At 43.8% G+C, this 25,524-nt stretch overlaps 2 protein-coding genes across 2 annotated transcripts in view; both read left to right on the forward strand.

Annotated features, from left to right (window-relative positions):
• aoc1 (amine oxidase copper containing 1) lies at window positions 1–8,040 on the forward strand. Its single transcript, XM_061240286.1, has 5 exons — window positions 1–157; window positions 1,321–2,865; window positions 3,505–3,793; window positions 4,830–4,962; window positions 6,518–8,040. Exons 2-5 carry the CDS (start codon window positions 1,329–1,331, stop codon window positions 6,785–6,787), a joined length of 2,229 nt encoding a protein of 742 aa, XP_061096270.1. The 5' UTR covers window positions 1–157; window positions 1,321–1,328; the 3' UTR covers window positions 6,788–8,040.
• A 9,828-nt stretch (window positions 8,041–17,868) lies between these two features.
• Window positions 17,869–25,524, forward strand: part of slc12a7b (solute carrier family 12 member 7b) — an 84,814-nt gene continuing 77,158 nt past the window's right edge. The window contains exon 1 of the mRNA XM_061237742.1: window positions 17,869–18,031. Within this exon, the coding sequence (XP_061093726.1) occupies window positions 17,869–18,031 (163 nt within the window). The remainder of the gene's footprint in view (window positions 18,032–25,524) is intronic.

Below are 25,524 nucleotides of genomic sequence, written 5' to 3' on the forward strand. Positions count from 1 at the left end.
CGTAAGGCGGTTGTTAAAACCAGCTCCTGAAGATCTGATCTTCACTCTACAGCAGGCAGGGATCAGAAGGGTGACGGTCGCTGGGGTTTTCCTGGATGGGCAAAGGTCTGCAGCAGCACTTATAGACAGATCATTTGGAGTCAGAGGAACGTGGAGGGTAAGTAGTCATTGGACAAAAAAAGACTGAAGAATACATGTACCTCCAGATAAATCATGCAGGTACACGGCAGAAGTAAATTAGACTTTTCTGTGGTCAAGAATTTATTTTTGGAGCAGCAAGATTAATACGCAGATTTTGTATATAAACCTTGGCAATATGACCATCTCTCTACCAAGAATTACTTTCAATGTATGCAATAATAAATAATTACTTTCTGTGGAGAGGGTGTATTAAATTATCACTGTAATAACCCAATGTTCCTTATGCACAGCAACAAATTATATCAATAAAATGTAGAGAAATTAACTTCTGCTATCTGTTGTGATTGCTTAGATCCGATCCGGGCATTCCTGCATTACAGTTGTTTTAAAAATCTTTTTTTTGCCTTGAATAAAAGCATTAACTATTATTAATCATTTGTATTTGCATAAATACACTTTAAACATATTTGTTTCTCATATCTTTTCTATAATCATTTCTATAATTCAGAATATAAAGCACTACATTCACTCTTCTATAATCTTCCATGAGTTTTAAAAAAACTGAGTAACAAAGTTTATTAACCAGTGGAACAGGTTTCTGTGTTATAATCAAATTACACAAATTAAAAACAATACATGAACATAATTTCTATGATGTTAAACACATTAACAATGGTTTCCATATTTAATCATCAGTTTAAACTATAGCGACTATAGACTTGAACTATAATCCATAGGCAAACCAAAGTGGCTCAAACATAAATACCATGTAATTAGTATAGTAGCCAAAATAACATGGTTAAATAAAATGTATTTACCATAGAAAAACCACAGGACATCTTTGTAAGAAACATATAAAAGTTGTCAAAAATAACATGTTATAGTGCATTACATTACATGACATTAATGGCATTTGCCAGATGCTCTTATCCAGAGGGACGTACAGTTGATTAGACTAAGCAGGAGACAATCCTCCCCTGGAGCAATGCAGGGTTAGGGGCCTTGCTCAAGGGCCCAACGGCTGTGCGGATCTTATTGTGGCTACACCGGGGATCAAACCACCGACCTCGCGGGTCCCAGTCATGTACCTTAACCACTACACTACAGGCCGCCCCTGGTGCCATTGGGTAATGCTTTGCAGCGAATCGGCCTGTATCGAATTCTGCCGTGTCTCTGCAGGTGTCGAAATGTGGTGCCACCGCCTCCTCCTCCTGGCCACGCTGGCCATCTCGGCCGCGGAGTCGGCCGGGCGGATGAACGCCCTCGACGGGGCCGCCATTTTCGCCGACCTCACCCCGCGCGAGATGAGAAACGTGCGGGACTACCTGACGAACCGGCCGGAGCTGGGGCTCACCAGCGCCCGGAGCAAGAAGCTGGACAAGAACAGCATCCTGCTGATGGAGCTGCACCTGCCCCGCAAGCACGAGGCGCTGCGGGCGCTGGACCGGGGCCAGGCCAGGCCCGAACGCGAGGCCCGCGTGGTGGTCCAGTTCGGCGACCAGCCCCGGCCCAACGTCACCGAGTACGTCGTCTCGCCCCTGCCCATACCCACGTCCCACCGCCGCAAGACCTTCAAGGGCGACCGCCCGATCAAGTTCGAGTCGCGGCCCATGACCTGGGCGGAGTACGCCCACGTCTACGCCTTGCTGGAGAAGGTCGCGCTGACGGCCCACGCGGTCTTGCTGGAGAGCACCGGCTTCGCCTTCCACAACTGCACCGACCGCTGCCTGACGTTCTCGGACATAGCGCCCCGCGGGCTGGCCTCGGGCGAGCGCAGGAGCTGGATCATGCTCCAGAAGTTCGTGGAGGGGTACTTCCTGCACCCGGTGGGCTTCGAGGTGCTCATCAACCACCGGAGCCTGGACCCGGAGCAGTGGACGGTGGAGAAGGTGTGGTACAACGGGCAGTACTTCGACAGCGTGGAGGAGCTGGTCGAGCGCTACGAGAGCGGGGAGATGGAGAAGGCCAAGCTGCCGGAGCACGACGACGAGGACCTGTTCTCCACGTACGTCCCCCGCGGCCACAGCAACACGCGCACGGACAAACACGGGCCCAAGCTGGTCGAGCCCCAGGGGCCGCGCTACAACGTGGAGAGGAACTTTGTGGAGTACGCCGGCTGGTCCTTCGCCTACCGCGTGCGCTCCTCCGCCGGGCTCCAGGTCTTCGACCTGCGCTTCAACGGGGAGCGGATAGCCTACGAGGTCAGTCTGCAAGAGGCCATCGCCTTCTATTCGGGCGACACCCCCGCCGCCATGCAAACCAAGTACATCGACGCCGGGTGGGCCATGGGCACTTCGGACTACGAGCTTGCGCCCGGCATCGACTGTCCGGAAATCGCCACCTTCGTGGACCGGTACCACTACTATGACACGGACAAGCCCATCCGCTACAAGAACGCCCTCTGCATTTTCGAGATGACCACCGCCACGCCGCTCAGGCGGCACTTCAACAGCAACTTTTCGGGCGGCTACAACTTCTACGCCGGCCTGGAGAACCACGTCCTGGTGGTGCGGACGACGTCGACCGTGTACAACTACGACTACATCTGGGACTTCCTGTTCTACCAGAACGGCGTGATGGAGTCGCGGGTCAGCGCCACGGGCTACATTCACGCCACGTTCTACACACCCGAGGGACTCCAGTACGGCACCCGGGTCTACAGCTACGTCCTGGGGAACCTCCACACGCACCTCATTCACTATAAAGTGGACCTGGACATAGCAGGTAAGCTTTGTCTCATCAGCTGACATAGTGCCAGCCCTTTATGTCAAATCAACGTGAACCCACTTGTACGTGAGATGAAACTCTACGATGTGTACAACAGAGCCAAGGCCACAGTAAGCCTTTAGTCTACCTGTGAGGACACTGTACAGCACTGTTAGTGTACTGCTTCAGTGGTTAGTACACTTTTGCTGTGTATACTTTGTTTTGTGGATACTGGCAGATACTTTTTCAGTAAATGTTTACTGTGCTCATTTCCTGAGTTTACTTCAGTGAATAGTATATACGAGAAGAGTGCAACCTTCCTCTAAACTGGATTAAAATAAATCCATCAGTAGAGAAGGATGTTTAGGTATTTATGTAGCATATTTAATTTATTTCTTCTTGTTTTTTTTGTTTTTTTTACAAAATTCAGACTCAGAATTCAAATTCAAATATTTGTGCACCTTTAAATACGCAATTCTGACCAACACCTGAGTGGTATTAAGCCCAAAATGTTTGGTCAAAAGCAATTTGCCGCTTCAAATGCTCGAGAACACAACACAAAGAAACATATAAACTCATTACGTTTTGGCCCAGCATATATATATATAGCCCAGTAAAAAACCCGGTAACACAATTACGCAATCGCTGCGTCTTCAGGGCGGGAGAACAGCTTTGAGAGCCTCGGCCTGCGCTTCGAGAACAGGACCAACCCCTGGAGCCCAGAGCACACCATAACGCAGTCGCGCCTCGTTCGCACCGCGCACACGACCGAGCGAAGCGCCGCCTTCCGCTTCGGCAGACCGTTCCCGGGCTACCTGCACTTCTACAACCCCAACCAGAAGAACCGGTGGGGTCACCAGAGGGGCTACCGCATCCAGTACAACTCCCACGCCCACAGCGTCCTGCCCCGCGGCTACAAGGAGGAGAACGGCATCCCGTGGTCCAGGTACAGCGCGGGGCTGAGCAGCTTTAAGTTACATTACATTACATTACGTTACATGTCATTAGGCAGACAATTTTATCCAAAGCGACTTACAGTTGATTAGACTAAGCAGGAGACAATCCTCCCCTGGAGCTATGTAGGGTTAAGGGCCTTGCTCAAGGGCCCGCTGGCTGTGCGGATCTTTGTGGGTACACCGGGGATCAAACCACCGACCTTGCGAGTCCCAGTCATGTACCTTAACCACTACGCTACAGGGTTAGGGTTAGGGTAACTGGTGACGTTAACTGGATACCGCTGGTTGTAGTGCTAAGGAAAATGACCACAGTCTACACCAGGAAACAACAGAACTTTTTGTAGAGCTAATGTTCTACACTTTTAGTCGAGCAATGCTCTGCCGCTAGACTATAAACTGGCCTTTAAAGTGACTGATCTCACACTGAGGGGGAATAGGAGCCTATGTTTATTTCATGGATGTTCCAAGTTAAATAAATAAACACTCATTACTGAGCCTACTTTAGCTACTTACTGTCAATCATGCAAGAACCCAGTGAGCAAAATCAGAATCAAGACATATCAAAATCTAGGGTGGAAATTTTGGTCGACAGACATTTAGAGGTCATGTACAGGTCATGTTTTATCTGGATATATCCTGGCTACTCCTAGTTGGCTAGACAACTGTCCCTTTTCAACTAACTATAGTAGCCAGGTTTTCACCTGAGCACCTTGACATTTTCCCCCTACCAGTGTTTGACATGCCAACTGTAAATATGAGGTAACCTTTTTCCTTCAAAAAGGCATTCATGTTTAGATTATACAACCACCTCTAGATCTTATTCAACTTCATCTACAAGGACCACAAAGCCAAAAAGTCTTGGAAAGTCCAAACATGACATGTCGACCGGCATGAATTCTGACCAGATTTGTTTGAATTTTTGCCTCACTAACGCAGGCGCCATTCCTCCCATGATCTGTATCGTTAACAGATCCGAGGTTAACAGAGTGATATACAGATGTACGTAATGGCGTCCGTTTTGTACAGGTACCAACTGGCAGTAACACGCCACAAGGACATTGAGGTGACCAGCAGCAGCATATACACCCAGAACGACCCTTGGGAGCCTGTGGTCTCCTTTGAGGACTACATTCGCAACAACGAGGACATTGTCAACCAGGTGAGCTCTGCTTTATATCCACACGGATATCGGGCATCCTGCCGACGCCACGTTCCGATAGCTGGGGGGGCCTGGGAATCGCAGAGTGACCTCTACGACAACGCTACCTGCGGTGTTCACTTTCGTTTTAAGAAAGTGTACAGAAAGTCTTACCGCGATTAGGTAAAACTTTATTCACGTTTTCCATTCATTTTGTTTCATGTTGCAAAGCTGAATTCCCCCAAAAACTGAAAATACACACAACAGTACAATCTAATAATACTCACTGCAGTATAGTACTTATCAATAGGGATAAATTATATAGTTACACTACATATGCCATACACCTAACAAATCGACCCAATATTTACTTCAGACCATAAGGCCATAAAGGCCCTATATTTGCAGGAACCCAATCATTATTATTGATAGATGTTAAGGAAAATATGTGTCATATGTGTGAGAAATTAAAGAAGAATTATTCAAGGATTTGGTACTATGTAACTAGGTCTGTGGAATAACAGCTACCTGTTTTGGATTTTAAATCTAATATTAAATTCCCTCCAAATAAAAGGTATAATTCCTCAAAGCTTATGCAATACATTTAACATGTTTTCCACAATGAGAAATTATTAGGAACTCAATCTTCCATGAATCCAGATGCCTCATAAGAAATGATTCTGTGGAAGACAGTAATTCAGCGGTTATCACGGCTAACTGATAAATCACATGGGTAAAGGCCAACGGTCATCCGTGATACAGCCTTATTGCACTTGGCAGGACTTCACAGCCTGATGTGGGAGTCAAGCTGTGTCTGAGTCAAAACTTCAGACACTTTAGAGATACAACCGAAGGTTAGTTTATGCGTTTGATCTCTTGAAAACCAGTTAACCTTTTTTTCATTTCGATACTGTATGATATTTTCAATTTTATTAAATAACGATACTGCACCAACTCTGTGTGTGTTGGATGGGCTTATTTTGACCCTCTATAGCTGTATAAAATGTCAGAAAATATACTACCATTTTTACTTTTAGCTCAGATTTCTTCACGGATGATTCTGGCAGTCAATTTGACCCCAAACATAAAAGCGGTCATAAACTCTTAACATAATGGGAGGGTTAATGGTCAAAACGTCAGTCAGGTTTGTAGCACTGCAAGATCACGAGCCTGACAAGTCAGGCAACCTTGTTCATAGCTACAGTCTTGACAGTCAACAGCCATTTCTGCCAGATAACGCCACTCAGACCAACATTACACTGAGAGGACATACTATAAATGGTAAATGGTTGGCATTTATATAGCGCCTTTATCCAAAGCGCTGTACAATTGATGCTTCTCCATTCACCCAGTCATACACACACTCACACACCAACGGCGATTGGCTGCCATGCAAGGCGCCGACCGGCTCGTCAGGAGCATTTGGGGGTTGGGTGTCTTGCTCAGGGACACTTCGACACAGCCCGGGCAGGGGGATCGAACCGACAACCCTCCGACTGCCAGACGACCGCTCTTACTGCCTGAGCCATGTCGCTCCCCTTGTATTATAGTGACATATACTGTGTTTCCTGTGCAGGATCTGGTTGCCTGGGTAACGGTAGGCTTCCTACACATCCCGCACTCCGAGGACATTCCCAACACAGCCACGCCCGGGAATTCTGTGGGCTTCTTCCTGCGTCCCTTCAACTTCTTCGACGAGGACCCGTCCCTAGCCTCCCGGAGCACCGTGATCGTCCGGCCGGGGAAAGACAGGAAGCCCGAGATACAGAGATGGACCCCGGAGGTCGTGGGTCACTGCGTTTCGAACAAGCCATTCACCTACGACGGCACGTACTCTGAAGTCTGACCCATCCGCCTCCAGACATTGTCTCTCCTCTCTGTGTGAAAGATGTGACACAGAACCATAGACTTTTTTTTTTTTTTACTGTTTCAGCTAAATTAGCTTTACACTTAAAATGAAATCCAATGACGAATGTAAATACAATGGCGTTGTTCACAAAATCTTGTTTCAAATTTTTTGTTTTGTAGCATCTGTGATGTCACTGCATTAATGCCTGAAATAATATTCAGCGTGTTTATTTCTTTATTCTTTTTTTACTATTTTGTATTAAATGTTTACCTGCTAGTCAAATACAAAATTATATTTCATGAAACAAACTTCCTGAAGCAAACTTCATGAAATGTGATTGTTTCTATTTTACACTTAATTTTTACCATGGCATATTATACACTCACTGAGCACTTGTACACCAACTAACTCGTGCAATTACCTAATCAGCCAATCGTGTGGCAGCAGTGCAATTCACAAAATCATGCAGATACAGGTCAGGATCTTCAGTTAATGTTCACATCAACCATCAGAATGGGGGAAAATCTTCATTTTACCGTGGAATGATTGTTGGTGCCAGATCTGCCGCTCTCCTGGGATTTCCACGCACATCATTCTCTAAAGTTTGCTAATAAACACCTAATAAAGTGCTCACAGAGTATATTGTTCAGAACATGCGTTTACTACACATGTCCTCCATTAACATCTGATTGAAAAACAAATTACATTGTAGACATGTAGACATGAGGTTATTCTTTTGTAACATTCTATCCTGCTTTTGATATCTTCCGCAATATTGCCATTCAAAGGTTGCATTTTTATGAAACATGTAAGTGATGTATTCAAACTGTCAATTCAGAAAAGGTTCAGTAACAACCTCACTTTTCAGTACAACATCAATAAAAAAAGGGGATTTTAATAAAAGACTAAAATAGTTATTTTTCTTTGTGCAATGTCTCTAAGGGCATCATCAACCTTTAACGTTTGCTTTCCAGCCAAGTCCACAGTTTAGTTTTGAAAAAGGGAACAAATTGGGTACTTTTTTTTAAGCCAAAGGTATCAACAACAGAAATATTCATGAAACTTTTAAGTTTGCTTTCCAGCAACCAAGTCCACACAGTTTAAGTCAAAAAGTTTAGTTTTGAAAAAGTGAAGAAATTTGGCAGTTTTTGAGCCAAAGGCACCAACGTCAGAACTATTCAGGAGCTGGGTGATCCGACCCACCCCGGCTCCGGGACTCGTGTAGTTTGCATGCTTACCTCCGTGTGAACGAAACCAGAGAGACCCGTAATCCCGTCGGTGGGGGGGAGGGGATGGGGGTCTCCAGGGGCAGGTCTTATCTGGCCAGAGCATCCAGGATGCAGGACGCGGGGTTCAGTCTGGGTCCTGGATCCCAGCAGGGCAGGGCAGGCCGGAATGCTTTCATTCCCAACCAGGACAGAGCAAACAGATCCTGGAACTCCGTCCGGAATCTCCCAACAAACAATCCGGGATACACCTGGGGGGTTGCCCCGGGAGACAGGTAACACAAAATACACAAGGAAGGGCAACATGCAAAAATCGAATTTAAAAGTTAAACCACAAATTTGATGACGGCTAAACGATAACAAAAAAAAAATCCAGGCTTTAAACAGACCAAATTGAATTTATTTGAAACAATAGTCGCATTATATTGGAACAATGTCAGTTGGATTTTGAATATCAGTGCCGTTTCAGCATTGCCGGCTGGTACAAGCAACAGCAAGAAAAGTGGTCTTTAACAACATGTTTTTGCCTGCAGAACTGCTGCTCGCTGGATGTTTCTAGATGTTTCTCTGCAAACTCTAGAGACTGTTGTGCGTGAAAATCCAAGAAGATCAGCAGTTTCTGAGATATTAAAAACCACCTTGTCTGGCACCAACAAACAATCCATGGTCAAGTCACTTAGATCCCATTTCTTACCCATTCTGACATTTGCTCTGAAGCGTAGTGGTTAAGGTAAATGACTGGGACACGCAAGGTCGGTGGCTCTAATCCCGGTGTAGCCACAATAAGATCCGCACAGGTGTTGGGCCCTTGAGCAAGGCCCTTAACCCTGCATTGCTCCAGGGGAGGATTATCTGCTGCTTAGTCTAATCAACTGTACGTCGCTCTGGATAAGAGCGTCTGCCAAAATGCCAATAATGTAAATATCTGCATTAACAAGCTGGTGTACGGGCATACCTAATAAAGTGGTCCCTGTGTGTACATATATTCTTTATTAAATAATAAATCTACAGTATTCTCGAAAATAAATGTGCTCTTCTGAAGACAAGGTCAACCACTTATCTTGAAGTAGTTGCTTTGCCATTTTTCTCCAGAACTCGAATCAATTAGTCATCAATTCACAAGCAGGCGGCAGGAAAGCGATGCGATCTCAGTGCAGTTGTAACGCTTCTCGAATCTTCCCTTCCCCACAGGCCAAACCGTGGCCCTCAGCCAGTCATCCACCCATTCACACTCACTTAATTCAGCGCAACTTGCTAACCATAAGTTCTTTGCACATTCGAGAGTTCTCACCAAATATTTAGCACCTAACGTGCTTCGGCGCTAACCGAAAGAGAGCAGTGCTAGAGCTCCAGGCGACGGTTGGTGCTATCCCACTTTTTCAGGGGGGCTACAAGGCTCAGCTCAGAGCCAAGAGCTCCTAACCTTATAATGGTATTGTTGGATACAAACCTGCAACACAATAATGGCTGCACTGCACAAGTGAGAGTTTAACAGCTTTATACAATGTGCATATCGGGTCCAGCGCTTCCAAAGCGGAGAGCAATGCCTTTTACTTCGTTACAGCTTATATACACATTCTGTTGCTGGGGAGAGTGGGGCAGTCCCTGTCTCCCTCCAGTCAGCAGCCAACACATGCACCAAGAGAAAAATTCTAAGCTCTGGGGTCAATCCGGTGTGGCCCCCTCCTTCGTGGTTAGGTGGGCCCCTGTTTTTCTGCAAGCTTGTGATGATATTTGAAACAAATGTTTCTGATTCTCTTAATTTACTGGTATTCATGCCCTATGACACATATTTGCTTGCGTTGCTAATGCCATATGAGCTATATTTTGTGAGCCAATTTACATTTTTCCCCACAGTATAGTCCCCATATTATACATAATATTACATATTACAGTTATTTCGCTGACACCTTCATCCAATACCCCTTGGAGCATTTTATCGAATCCCACCGCCCAGCTTCCGATATGCCTCTTGTCTAACCCCAAAAAAGAAGTAAATAAATAACAATAATAATAATTGCACTTACGATGACTGTCTTTTCGTTTAGAACAGCCCTTCATGCGTATTTTACTAGTTATAGATTTGATGCTTTAACCTGTGGAAGAACCTTGCACTTGTAAATCGCTTTGGATTAAAAGCTTCTACCAAATTACTTAAAGGTAAATGTAAATGGAGCAAATGGAGTGGGGTTAAGGGCCTTGCTCAAGGGCTCAACAGCTGCACTGATCTTATTGTGCTAACACCAACTTAGCTACTAGTCTACAGACTGCCCCGGCATCAGTCTCTGTCAGATCTCATGAACTTGGGCGAGCTCACGGTTATATAATCAATTCAAGTCACATAGGTCCCTGGCACAGAGGGACAGAATTGAGGGAGACACCATTCATCTTCTAAATTCAATTTTGAAAGATTTTTTTAATCGATCAGCGAAATGCATTTTTAAAGGCCACCATTTAGGTTTTACTATAAAAGGAATGTGCAAAATTCTCCTTTCCAAGTAAAAGAGAGTACACGGAAGACACGGTGAATATCACAGCCAACATTCATCCGATCTGTGCAGTCCCGAAATTACTTCCAAACAATGTATATTTGCAGTGACCACACATGGAGATAATAAGTTTGCCACTCTGTTGAAGTAAACAAATGTAATCCAAACGCATATGCTCTCTGGTAGTATCCTGTTAAAGCCCAGCTTCACTAAATGCAAATGCAGTGATTTGGCCCACGCAGGACTGCAATTCACTTGGCTGTAGCGTAGTTATAAATTAGTAAACGCAAGAATAAAATTCACCAAATTAGGGAATCCCTTCATATAGTAAAATACACACATTCCAGCTATCTTGGTTAAACAATGAACAAATGATACAAATGTAAATGCAAAGATTGGGTAAATGCAGAAGAAGAAAATGCCAAAGAATAGATTACACATTTGAAAAGAATTGCTCCTTACCGTAACAGCATTTTCTTACATAGCTTCATGGTCCAGTTTGTTCCTACTATATAAACTTTTGTTTGAGTCAGTTAGGCAAAATTCATAACACAACTGCAGGCCCAATAAAATCGTGTATCTTGTAGCCTGAGCTGTTAAATCGTTGCTATAGTTTGGTAGCCACAGCTAATTCAGCTGCCTTTCCTTTACAATTCGTTCCCTAAATAAGGTTTCTTTCCTGACATGTTTAAAGCCTCCGTTGTTAAAAGTTTTATTGTTTATTTTGTGTTGTAGCTGCACAATACCATCGCATCACTTCATCATCGCTTTATTGCCAAACAAATGTAGGCTGATTTCCAATTCGGTACATAGGCATATGTCATACAACAATGATTCAAACGTAATATGAATCCTGTAGCCTAAAAACCTGTAAAGAATGTAGAGTACAAAAATGTATGTTCGGTTTTATTTTCTTCTTTTTACACGATAAATGATATCAGTGGAATTGCAGCGTGCATTTTTGAACAAATATATACCAGCAGGCCCGTAAATACTATGGAGGACAGAGGTCATCATGACCTCAGTATTTTTTTTGTTTGCGTGTGCGTGTGAGATTATGACCTTAGGATTTTATAATATATTTTATTCTGAGCAAATCTTTCCATTTTTATTCAGGGTACGCCAGATGGATGCATTTCATTGTTAAAATTGTCAAAAGTTTCGCGATTTTTAAAAAGTCTTCGTACGCCCCTGCATACGAGAGAACCTTGCATTCAATTTGTTGAACCTGGAACCTGGATCAGTTGAAGCGGATTATTGCTGCCACCTTGTGGTGCAAAGCGGAACGGTGGGCTTCAAGGTAAGACGTTGCAGCATTTAAACACCTGCAAACCTACTGACCTCCGGGTCTTGTGGAGTCGCAGTGTTTGCAGGTGGATCGATCTGCTCCAACCACCTGATTTCACTACCTTCTTGGTTCGGAAAGTAAGATCATTAGGGAAATCAGGAGGTGTATTGCATGGTTGGAGCAAATTTCCTCCTGATACTGTGGTCCACTGGTCCTGGAGCTGAGTCCAGGACTTCTGTATCTGTTAAACTGGCCCCATTATTTAACAGCCATTTTTGTATGGGGCTTTTACTATGTGTTGGTCTATGGAAGAAATACTGTATCTTAGTGGGTTGTGTGCATTGGTGAGAAATCCGTGGGAAACAAATCACCTAAATTGAGAGGCAGAAAGAGAAACTGTGCCCAATTTAAACTTTCAATGCATAACATATTTGTGCTTATTTGTCTGTTCCACTGCTTTTTAGTATATCTTGTTGTCATTATATTTGAACAGTTCAGTTTAGAATGCCTGTACTATAATTTAGATTGTGACATTAATAAATGTCCAGCACCTCAAACTAATTTTACTATGCCTTAAAAAGTCCAAGGGCACATATAGTCCAACTTATTTCAATAACAACATGATCCAATTTTCACCCACGTTGCGTAAGTGCAATCATCAACAAAGCATTGCAGCACATGTAAAGTTTTCCCACTTTAAAAATCACTGTTCTGGGTGTCTCGGTGGCGCAGCCTGTAGAGCACTGACCGCATGCTCATTGCGAGCCGCGACGTCGGCGGTTCGAGTCCGACATTTGTCGCATGTCTTCCCCTCTCTCTCGCTCCCATTCTTCCTGTCTCTCTATACTATATACTGTCCAATAAAGCTGAAAAAGGCCTAAAAAATATCTTTAAAAATCACTGTTCTTGTACATCACAGAAGACAACATTGTTAGATGCCTTGCGAGGCCTGTGCACATGGGTTATTCAAGACGGAGCAGCTCAACGCAATGTACAAGCTCTGTTTTGAGCATTTGAGCTCTGAGCCTGCGCGTGTCATGTAGAACAGGGGACATGACTCAAACGATTGGAGGAGCCAGGACTTACTATACATGGCCCGGCCATCAAAGCTAAATTCAGATTTTTATTAACAATTTTCATATCAAAAACAAAATCAGTGTAACCCTTTAAGATGTAATTTATGTAAAATTCAACAATGAACACGGGGATGGGATTTAGTAACAGAAAGTTTGGCTTGTCATGGCTTTGGTAAACAATTAGGCTACAATGTCTTTTCTTTCCTGGCAGAATTATCCCTTCCCATGGTATCAGCTAATCACATATTTGTAAACTACAGTATAACAGTACCACTTAAGGCTACAGTCGTTAACCTGTGGGCAAGGCTAAATGAAAGTAATTAGAGTTAAGTGCTTTAAGTGCCTTGGAGTTTGAGCAGTGTATCTAAGGATGGGAAAAACTACTAACAATGTTTCGTAACTCCACTTACACAAATGAACTAATTCATGGTGCACTTTCAGAGAATTTATACACTGTAATCACGCAAGCATAAAGTAGCGCTTAACCTTTAAATGTTTTATTTATCTCAGTCTTCTGGGGACCATTCTGAAGTTGCTATGGTGCTCTTTTCCTTTACATTACATGTTATTTGGCTGACGCTTTTATCCAATGCGACAGTTGATTAGACTAAGGAGGGGACGATCCCCCCCCGGAGCAATGTGTGGTTATGTGCAGATCTTATCTTGGCTACACCGGGGATCATTGAACTACCGACCTTCCCAGTCATGCACCTTAAGCACTACGCTGTCCTGAAGCACACACTGTGTGCACAATACTAAGAATTTACAAGATTAATAATGTGAACTCGAGTTTCAGTTCTGTGTGCTCATGGCAATATCATAATTGCAAATGTAATGCTAAATATATCTGTGACACAATGATGAAATCTGAAGGATGGGAAATGGATATAATCGTGTACAAATAGTGCAATTGGAAATGACATGAAAAGTATATGAAGAATTAGCTGTATTGTTCGTAACACAATGTTCTCTGTAGCCATACCATAGGTTGGCTTTTTCAAGCTCAGCGTGTCATGGGTCCCGTCATTTTCCTCACACAGTAATAGAACAGTGTCTCAAACACCCAAGGTTCTACTGTTGTATTCTGTGACATGAATGTACACTCAGTGAGAACTTTACTTGTTATTTATAAGACTTATTTTTTTAGACTAAATGGTCTTCTGCGGCAGTAGCCTATTGCTTTGCCGTCACCTTCCCGTCGGCTTCAACCAGTCTGGCCCTTCTCCTCTGACCTCTTTCATTAACAAGGCATGTTTTTCCACAGAACTGCTTTGGATGTTTTTTTGTTTTTTCGCACTCAGCAAACTGTAGAAACTCCCAGGAGATCACCAGCTTCTGAGATACTCAAACCACCCTGTCTGGCACCATCAATCATTCCACAATCAAAGTCACTTTGATCACATTTCTTCCCCATTCTACCATTCGGTCTGAACAACAGCTGGACCTCTTGACCACGTCTGCATGCTTTTATGGGTTAAGTTGCTGCCACATGATTGGCTGATTAAACATTGACAAGCTGGTGTACAGGTCTACCTCATAAATTGCTCACTGAGTGTATATGAAAATATTAAAGCCAATTAAAAGAGGGATAGATGCTATCTGACTTTTTGTCGACTTGAGCAAATGACAGTGTTAGCACATGGTTAACTCACTGATGCAGTTCATGGGAATGGCCTACACGATCACACTATGCTGTGGCCTGGTACTTCAGTGGAGCATGGACGGTTGTGTGGCTGCTGGTATGTGAACTATCCCATTCCTCTTTGTCCACCTCTCAAAATAACCCGGAGCAGCTGGGACAAAGCCTGATAGACAGTTAACCTCGCGGGACAGGCCAACCGAACGTCACCGGGGGATGAGACCATGGGAAGTGTTTACTCAGGTCGATGATAATAATGATCTTTATTTATACGGCGCCTTTCAAAACACGGTTACAGAGCTCTTCATAGAATTAAGCTACACAAAAGACACAGGCAGAGGAAACGCAGATTAAGACTTGATAATATGATGAATAAAACAGGATGATGAAAGATATTCACATAATTGGAGCCACATTGTTCATCGTAATCTGTGTGTACACAACAAAGATTAAAGAAAAAGTGAGAATGATGAAAGGTAATGGCAGACAAATAACAGACAAAAATGGCAGGTGTACAAACAAATTTGTTAAAAGCAAACATTTTTTAAAGATATTTAAAAGAGGACAATTAACTAGCCAGCCTGACCTTCTCAGGGAGATTATTTCAAAGGTTAGAGGCCTTAACAGTGAATGCCCAGTCACCCTCAGTCTTCAGTCTAGACGACAAGGTTTTTGCTGCACTGCGTGAGATTAGTTGACAATGTACCAAGTTGCTTAATAATTTGGGGACTAGTATTGTCAGGACCAATAATCATCCTCTTGTACATTTGTCTGCTCAGTATCATGGTGAAATGAGAGATATGATTGTGTGTCATCTGCATAAGAATGGAAAGTGACATTATGTCGATGATTGCTATGCCCCAGGGGTAGCATAGATAGCATACAGGAATGGTTCAAGGACAGACCCCTGTGGTACCCCACAGGTCATTTTCACACAAGATGACTGTGAGTCATGCATAGCTACACTAGAAGTACTGTTGTACAAGTAAGAGTAAAAACAGTTTAAAACTGAACCAGATATGCCCACCCAGTGATAAAAACCTTCCAATAAAATACTCATATCAACAGCTTCAAAAGCAGCGTCAAGGTATAAAAGAACTAAAACTTATGATTTCCCAGTAACAGTAGCTAAACGATTTTTCAAGGAGAGTAGTTTATTTACTATAGTGAGCCCTAAATCCAGACAGGCAATCAATTGCTCGACAACTGTCATCTAAAACCTTAGAGAAAAAAAGCAATTATATCTGGAAAGGGTGGACAACCTTGTGGGAATACTTCACAATTCACGCCAGCCATGCCCATCCCCTGACAGTGAATGTACACTGTGGCATTGGACTGGTCCCATTGGGCTTGGAAAAACAGCGAGCGTTTGAGCCGTGTTGCCCGATGTCCCATCCACTGTTGTTCTTTCCCTCGCCTCCTCTGCTTTGTGAAATGGTGTCCGAGTACTCGCTCCGAACATTGGCAGGAACAATAACCCATCTGCACTGTTGGTACAATGGGACCGTAGAGAAAACACATCTGTGTTAGATCAGCCATGTTACATACTGTACGTGATAATAGACAGGGCCAGTCATGCATGAACAGTCATGCGGACCACGGCGTAAACACAACGCAGCTCCCCGGTGAACACGAAACCACCACCCCCAGCCATATATAATTGTCTATGAGTCCTGCGACGTGTCCACGTGACTGTTAATGTTACTCGTTTCAAACAAAGGGAGCAAAAAACCGCATGAGAATCGGTGCAGCCGTAGTGCGGGGTAGAGGGCGCCTTTAACGGCATTGGCGATGACCCACTTTCATGCATCGGTAGTCCGCTGGCTTTAGCGCCATCCTGGAGGCTGGCTCAGGAGGCAACCTTGGAATATGTGCTTTTTTTAATGTGGCTGTCATACTGTAGACGGGTGTAATTATGTCTGAGTGAATAACTCGCATAAGACGGGATTGCTTCTTGATGCTGTTGCTTGTGTCCATGCGTTCCAGGAAAGGATATATTGCTTAATCATATGCGTTAACCGGTTTAAACTGAAATATGTATGATGGTCGTTTTATATACAGTGCATAGATAGAAAGACACAAACACACACACACACACACACACACACACACACACACACACACACACACACAGCTACACATGTTGTCCATTTGCAATATTTAAGGAAGAATGTATGAAAAGATGCATCAAACCCTCTGTTATATCTTTTTTTAATATTTTGGTTTGGTTTATTGGTTTATCTAATGTATTAAATGACCAATATGTTTTATGGGCAATTCAAATATTAATCTAATTTGCTAATTTTTTATTGTTTATAAATAAGTGCTGTCTTACAGGTCATCTATCAGAAGTGTCACATTGGATTTTTAAAATAACAAATTCAACCCAATAGTTTTGTGGTAGAGCTCTTTTTATTTGTTCATTACAGGCAAGTTATTCAAGGGTCTTTGAATTTACTACGTTAAAAATACAGTAGCCTATATTTGGATCCAGACCAAAATTCCATCTTTGACTCCACCCTCTACAGTTCTAACCCACCACTAATTGGATAATATAAGGACTGGGGAAGGAGTCCAAAGAGACTTTGGGTTAGGGGTTTCAATATGTACTGTATAGTTTCAGGGTGAGCCCACCCTTTGATCAGATCTAGACTAATTAGTGATGTAGCATTTATTTTTGACACAGTCCTAGATTTATAGCAGGCTTTATTTGACTGGTCTCTTTCCATCGGAAGTTAGAACATGTGTTAAAAACAACACAACTGTAAAATGTTAAATTTAGTAATAATTTAGTAATTTAGTGAGTTCTACAGCAATAAACTACGAACTGACATTTGGTCAACCAAATATTTATATGCAAATGCTGGGAGATAGAAATCACTTTATTACTTAGTTACCTTAGTGATCAAATTCTCTTAATGTAGAATTACAATATCGTGCAACTTCTGTTAAAACCTTGTTTTGACACTTATCATTGGCAAAGCCATCGTTTTCTGCAGTCTAATTCAAAACTACATTTGTTATGAATTTCTGTACATTTGGTGTTCGACAGAACAAAACCAGATCATTATTTTTTTTTAGCTAGTTGCATGCAAAATTTCACATCCACGATTTGTATTTGCCGCGGATTGACGACGCTCTTATGGCGGCATCAGCCAATAAGAGCACATTTCATATGGGCACGCCTTTTGTGTAATCAATCCTGGGATCTACGCGTGGCTCATACATTGTCTAGTGTGCCCGGCTGTACCACCACCGGCACAGACAGCTGGTTTTGAATCACGGCGCAAAGCTGTCTGAGCTGCTCTGAACGTGTTGCCCGACCGTGAAGACGCTTAGAAGGTAAGACACAGAAGTGTCATGAGCGAGAGATTTGTAGTTGTCCCCGTTGGGCAGGGCGATGAAGACCCCGCGGTCAACAATGACCTACCTGGCGATGGAGGGGCTCCGGCCGAGGGCAACAACACAGACCAGCAAGACGCTGTCCCCATCCTGGAGTACAGTAGAGAGCCCAACAAATACGGTAAGAATAGATCATGCCGCTTGACTACTTCGCTTCGCTGGGGACCTGGCCAGTTATTAGACTACAGCCACGACATTATTTGTATTCATTATTTGTGGCTAACGTTATATTAACGTTATACAATTGACAATCGAGCTGGAATTGTGGCATTTTAACAGCAGTAGTTTTTCCTCGATTTATTATAGAAAAAATAGTTCGCCTGGTATTTATGTTTGTGCGCCCGTTTTGAAATATGGATCAACGGTTCGCTTTCTAGCTAAGTACCTAAATCCATTGAGGTTATCTCAGATAACGTGTTAGCGTAGTAACGGGCTAGCTAACGTTAGACAAAAGCTAATGTATAGATGGCTGATATTATTTTAGAATTGCATTATCGGTAAAGTGTGTGTGTTTCGTTCAACTAGTGCTAAAAGTTTCCCATATTCTGCTTGGAAGTTAGTTGCGATGTCTCTGGTGCATCGTAAAATTAATTTGTTAGCTAGCTCGATGGGAACTAGGCTGGTAACGAGTTGCATGGCAACTAGCTGTCTGCGTGGCTTGCGAACGCAGCGTGAACCGTGTAGCTTTTTAATGGTTTGTAAAATGTAACCGATTATATCTATGTATTTGTCCAACAGTCAAATGTGATTTACAAAGCAGTAGGTTAATGGTGTAGTACCAAACAAAATCGTTCATTCCCATATTGTCAGTCATCTTCACAGCGGTGCGCTTTTTACTACTGCGGCTTTCGTTCTTGGATAATTTTCCAACAAGGGAATAATCTCGCATATTCCATATGTTACGGAGGCAACCCCTCTGTCCGGCGTGCTAAATAACTGCTCCAGCATTCCCTCCAATAAATAGCATCGTCAATTTTATTTTGGGAAGGCATGCAATTACTGGTCACCTACAGACCACTAGCTGAGATACACAACGGACTGTTTCCCCCGCTGTTTCTGAAATTTGAATCAAAAGAGTTGGTTATTTTAATCAGTTTCCCTTGCTAAGGAGGGTCTATTTTCTTTCGTTGATTTGTGAGAGGAAGTGCCTCTCATTTCAGCTAATATTGCAATATTGTGCTTAATATAATAGTCCTACATAGTGCAAAATGAGCGTCAGTGTATCTGTAAATTCACTGTGCCAGTTAGTTTATGTTTAGATGTATTGATTTATTTAGATGTTTCAGTATCTACGCTGTGTTGACAACACTAAGACCATAAGAAACTGTTTTTGGATTTACACTCAAGCAAACATTTTCCTGTAGGAATGCCTTGTACCGATGACCTCAGGTCTAACAGCGCTAAATTACAGCGACTAGGAGTCTCCGTACACACTGTCCATTTCAAGATGCTAGGCTATTTTCTGTAGCCAAGTTCTGTAGCCAATGTTAGGTCATAAAGGATATATGAAAGCAAGTTTTCTGCATTATGTCGTCTCATAGACAAGAAAAATGAACTATTGAGTACCCATTTTCATCGTCCACGTGTAAGATTAATTGGTGAAACAAATTATTATGGTTGAGTGTTGGTATCATGTCTTGTTTGCATACACTAATTATATCCTCTGTTACAGTGGACCAAAACCATCACTAGCCTATGCGGTACTCCTTCAGAAACTGTAAGGACAATAGAACGGTGTATTATTCTGTAGCATACCCATATCGCTGAGCTTTTGGCATTAATCTTTACTTGTGGTACTGGTAAACGGTTGGCAATTATATAGCGCCTTTATCCAAAGCGCTGTACAATTGATGCTTCTCATTTAACCCATTCATGGCATGCAAGGTACCAACCAGCTCGTCTGGAGCATTTGGGGGTTAGGTGCCTGGTTCAGGGACACTTCCACACACGCAGGGTGGGATCGAATTGGCAACCCTTGCCTTGCCAGATGACTGCCTGAGCCAATGTCGCCCACCCATGGTAATGATTCATATTCATCAGTAATGAAAGGAAGGAGAAGGATGTGATCAGACTCCACCTGGTTACTCGGTGTGAGAACCTGAGGAGGTGACCAGGCAGCTGCAGTTTGTGATTGTGTGATCCAGTACTAATTAGAGCCGTGCCCGCTTTGGACCAGAGCAGAGGAAGAAACACTGGCATGAATATGGGACAAGATCTTAGCACTGCGTGCCCCAATATTCACGGACTCTAGCTGCAAAACAAACAAACAAGCAAACAAATACTAAGCTGCAAAACAAGTACAGGTATTCGCTGTAATTGGCTCACATTGTACGATTATTTCAGCATGAAAATGAGTCACCAGAATGCGTACATGACAGATAATTTGCTCAGTGGTACCGAGGCGTAGGTCCAGACCTAATATAAAAGCGCTTCAAACTATGGACATCTATTTGTGCTGTTGCAAAAAAAAAAAACCTGTTGGCAAGCATTCAAGTTATAAACACGCAGACTGCGCAAACGTATGACAGCCTACCTTACGCAAGAGGGGGAAATCCCCGAAGCTGGTTAGGTTAATTGGCGCTTCGTTATTCCCGGAGAATATGTGACCTTTAATTGGCGTCCGCGGGCCCTTCACTCGGTCCCCAGCTCTGACTCAGAGCGATGTTAAATGTAGCCCATTAATCCCCACATTGGATTAGACAGGCATCGTGCAGCCCGGTGGAACAGAAGCCGGAAACGCTCACACTACTGACCTGCTTTGAGCGGTCGGTAACGGTCTCTGGAGGCCTTTTTTTTTACGCCGTAGAGTTGCCAAAGTACGTTTTTTTCACATCAAAGAATAACGTCGCAGGCAGCTTCAGACCGCAAGTTCTGCAAAAGACGTTTTTTTCCTTACTCTTCAGAATGTTTTAAGTTCAGAATTTAACTGCCCGACACTTTGGGCCAGCTTAAAAAAGAAATCTATATTTTATTTATCCAGGTGAATATCATCGGTAGTTTTCATGTGACCCTGGGCATGAAATACAGCACAGCCCAACGTAGAAGCAGCCATTATAAAACAGGAAGAGTCTTAATGATCTTACAGGTCAACAGCATCTTGATGGCGCTTTGAATTTTGGGTTGGGTTTATCTCGATACGAGGAAGGGCTGCCTATGATCTTGGAACAGGGGTGCACAGCAAGGGCCGATCCGCTTCAGGATTTTGTGCCAACTTAACTGCTCTTTATCATTTAATTTGTTAAATAATTTAATAAGTAATTCGTGATATGCACCAGCTACAGCTGCAGACTGCAAGTGTATCCTAAAGATTGTACTGTGCTCAAGTACAGGAGTGAACCAGCATAGTTTATAGAGCTGTCAGAAAAAATAATTAAGGTAATCGGTTGGAACAAAAACCAGCTCGCAGACTAGCCCTCCAGGACCGGAGTTGCACACCCCCATCTTAGAAACTTAGTTACTGTTGACTTTAAAGTTCTCCCCGTCATTATCCCGTTATTAAGCGGTTATTATAATTGTTATAGATCCCGCGTGTTTAACTTTGGCCTTGTTAGACGGTGCGTGTTGGGGTTGTGGGAATGTGGACAGAGCACATTCGTCTGATGCTGGCGATGCCAGGCTTTTAAAAGCGGATCTTAGAGGACAGGCGACCAGTAGGCACCACGGCTGTCATATTTCAGGACTTTGCTTGCATGAGCAGTAACTGCTTTTGAGTCACACCGGTAGCGTTGCTGCTTTAGCTCCCATAAGCCTCGCTTTTAGCCAATTTTACCCTTCTGTCCTCTTATCAAATCCCCGCGTTCGCAGTGTGAATGGCGCCTCTCGGATCTTCGTTTTTGTCTCTGCGATATCGCCGTCGTCGTCAGCTTTGTTTACATTTCCCTGTCGGATGGACTCACATCGTAAGCAAATGGAAAGATTAGTATAATCCCTGATCTGCTGGATGAGGATCCCATCTCCCGCGGGGGTGTCCAGTCAGGCTGGAGCGTGAATGCACAGCGCCACGACACCGGATTCGGCTAATGAGCTCATCGTGGTCTTCGGTCAAGACCTGGATCAGTAACCGAGGGTCTTAGGACCGGGCTGGGGCAAAAATCTGCACCCACACCGGACCCTTTTTAGCTAAGACTGGACCCCCCCCCCCTTGATCTAGTGAAATGGTGTCCGCTGAGATCCACAGATACAGCAACCGGAAACGCCGATCAACATGCGATGCATGTTCCCTCTAATCAGTGGCGCCGATTAAGTAATTAGGGCCTGACTTGAAGCGGCCTTTCCAGACATCTGTGGACTTCAAGGGGATGGCGCTGATGGGGTCTGGTAGAAACATACGATACGTCCTCAGAATAGCTGCTCGGCTCACATCCTGGGTACGGATGGAAGACACGCGCGTGGGCAGAATTTGCAGAACGGTTATGGCCGATTTGCCATGGGAATAGAAAATCTAAACGCTGGTGACCCCACTTAAGTGCTGTGGCTGGTTTGTGAAAAGGCCTGGTGTGGCAACCGTGTATTTTTGGGGGGTTGAAGTCACAAAGTCACGGGGGTCAAACCTATTCCTCTGGTGGGAGTCATCGGTATCCTCCGTCAGAATGAGACAAGTGGGGCTAATGCCCCCCCCCGCCCCCCCCCTTCCCCCCACCACCCCTGGGGGCCCATGGGGCACATGACCCCGCCCTGCCCTGGGTATCGTGTGTTATGTTACACGTCTTTATTTGGACACGTATCGGGGGCCGCGGGAACAACTGGCCTCCGCGTTCCATGTTTTCACCATCTGCACTCGCTAGCGCCCTCCGTCCGCACCTGCGTCTGATAATATGTCGGCAAATGAGAGGCTAGGCTAGCTAAGCCCCGTCAGTTAAGTCCGGCTTCCTGTCTCTTTTCAATCGTTCTTGATCTGATAATGACCTCCTATTGATTTTTTTAATTTTTTTTCTGCCGTTAGCCATGGTGGAAAGGCAGATTGTTCCTGCTAATGTGATCCTATACCACCGTTTTCCACGACTAACCCACCGAGAGGCCAAAGTAATTTCCATTACTTGAATGAAATAAGGGAATCAGGAGGACATAGGCCTGCAGGTTTGTTTGTACTGCACCTGACCGTTTCTTGTCAGCGGTAATGCGTTGCTTTGGACTTTTGTCTGTTTTTTTTTTAATGGAAGGCTCCCAGCAGTGCACATGACGTGTTGGCTGTTGAACGTGCAGTACAGCGGTCTCAGATTTCCAGCCTTAACACCCTGGGACTTCAGAGGGTCCGAACAACAGTGAACGACAGATAAGATTTCTGATAATGACCTCGAGGAAAAAAAGGATTGAGCGTCACACAAAAGACCTCTTCAAATGTTCACGTCAGCTTCTTAATTTTCGATTTTTTTTCCCTCGAGTGCTTGAGACGCCTTTTGTTGGGTTCGTTCCTGCACCACCATTACTCTGTCCGTAGTCACTCTGGGCAAAACCTCTCCCAAACTCAGGAATAGAGGGCGTGCCAGCGTTCCGCATGAAGGACGCAGAATTCCCTGGGTTTTGCGTGGATTCTGTTTCACAAGCCAGAAGTGGCACCCGATCCCTGCGTGTTAAACGGTGGTCTTCGGACAGCTGAATGAGTGACACGCACGGTGACATCCGAGAAGGTCAGGCTTAGTCTGGTCGACCCGACGGCGTGCTGATTTATAGCAGGACCGTTTCCAGAACAAGCGTTCTGCCCGCAGTGTTTCTGCACGCAGAAGTTCTGTTGAGAATTTGCATGAGTCATTTAATGATTTAATGAAGACTTGCAACATGATCCTAGGGTGGAGGAATGGTAAAAAAAAAAACTGGGATTTAGACAGACAACAAAGTGCTGTATTATCTTGTAGCGCTCCAACAGTTTTTTCACATCTGGATTGTATAAGCCACAATAAGGCCCAAATAAAGGAATAAAATTGGTATTTGTTGACTATCGCTGCTGAACTTTTCTCTTCATTGGTGACTTCATAGGTTGTTTTTAAACTGAGAAGTGATTTTCAGTGGTTATGTTTTTTTTTTTTTACAGGGCCTGTAAAAAATGTCATGGAAATTGTGTTGCTGAAGTGACCAAAAGAAAGTTTGTTTTTCATTTTGAAATGTCTGGAAAATGTTACTATTAATAAGCTGAACGTCCAATATAAATGTGTTTTTTCCGGTGAAATGTTTTTCCAAATAAAATGTTTCTTGCTTGCAGCAATCCTTATTTTTCAGTTTCATGCTTTTGTATTGTGTTAGTGGCTACAGTATTTTAACTAAGGATCTTTCCTTACTTTCATAGTCCTGTGGTTGTCCTTACCTCGGGGCGTCCTGTCTTATCCGGAAGGGCCAATGTGTGGGAGTGGGTTTCTGTTGCAGACGAGCACTAACCACCTGATTCTAATGATCAAGGTCTGGATTAAAGATCACCATTAGTTAAACATTGAAATCAGGTGTCGTAGTGACGGTCCTGCACCCATACCGGGCCTTTTCGAAGAAGACTGTGAAGGTAGTGAAATAACCAGTAACACAATGCGTGTAAGGGTTAGATTGAATTTGAGGTCGTTGTACATCGCCATCATCAAAATGGTTATCCGCTGACCTAGACCCCATCAGAATAAGCCATCCTATTCAGTGTTTCCACCTTATCAGTTCCTCCTCTCATTGTGAAAATTCACTCCATTCTGTTTTATTTGTATCATGCTTTTAACAGAAGACTCACAAAGATGCTCTACAGAGTAGCAGAAGCAGAGTGGCAGAAGTGCAAATTTCTGACCTGATCTCCCAAAATAGCAAGCATGTGAGGTAAAAAAAAAAAAAAAAAAAATTCCCCAGTGGGGATAAAAACTCAGACAGTGGTGAGACAAAACTCCCCGATGGGAAGAAATCTCAGGAGGAACCCGACTGCGTCTCATCTGTTCTACCACGGGGTTAGTTTGCCTGTGGCCTGCAGTGCGTCTCACTGCCAGCAGAGGGCGGCAGTGTGTCGACGTGAGTCTGCATTTCTCCTCCCTCAGACAGTTTAATGGCTCGTCTCTGTACAGTAATACCATCGCTGCAGAGAATGGGCTATAAATCTGTGGCGGGAACTCGATCCGTCCGACCGGCTCGATAGCTCTAATGGCTGCATGCTCAGAAGGTCTTCGGCCTGAAGGCAGGCCTCTACGTTTGGGGCAAGGAGTTTGAGGAGGAGGCAGTTAACTGAGGCTGTTTTTAAAAATAAATGTTTCTTTAATTGTTTAATTAAAATTGAATGTATCACATTCTGTTAGAAACGACGGTCAAAGTTGTTCAATTAGACAAGCGTGTCCTCTTCTGAAATATCCTGAAATATTTCATTTAAATGTCCAGCAAACAAACAACACCATGTAACTACAATCTGAGAAAAAAGATGTTAAAAAGTGGCTATAAAGGAACAAATGCCCTATAGGTACATACAACTGTACACCTAGCCAGTGACATCCATAATTCATCCATAATACATAATACATTACATTAATACATAATTCATTTGTGGGCGGCACGGATGGTGCAGTGGGTAGCACTGCCGCCTCACAGCAAGGAGGTCCTGAGTTCGAATCCCTGTCGGCCGGGGCCTCTCTGCGGAGTTTTCATGTTCTCCGCGTGTCTGCGTGG

The sequence above is a fragment of the Conger conger genome, chromosome 4, assembly GCF_963514075.1.
Source record: "Conger conger chromosome 4, fConCon1.1, whole genome shotgun sequence".
NCBI classification, from domain to species: Eukaryota; Metazoa; Chordata; class Actinopteri; order Anguilliformes; family Congridae; genus Conger; species Conger conger.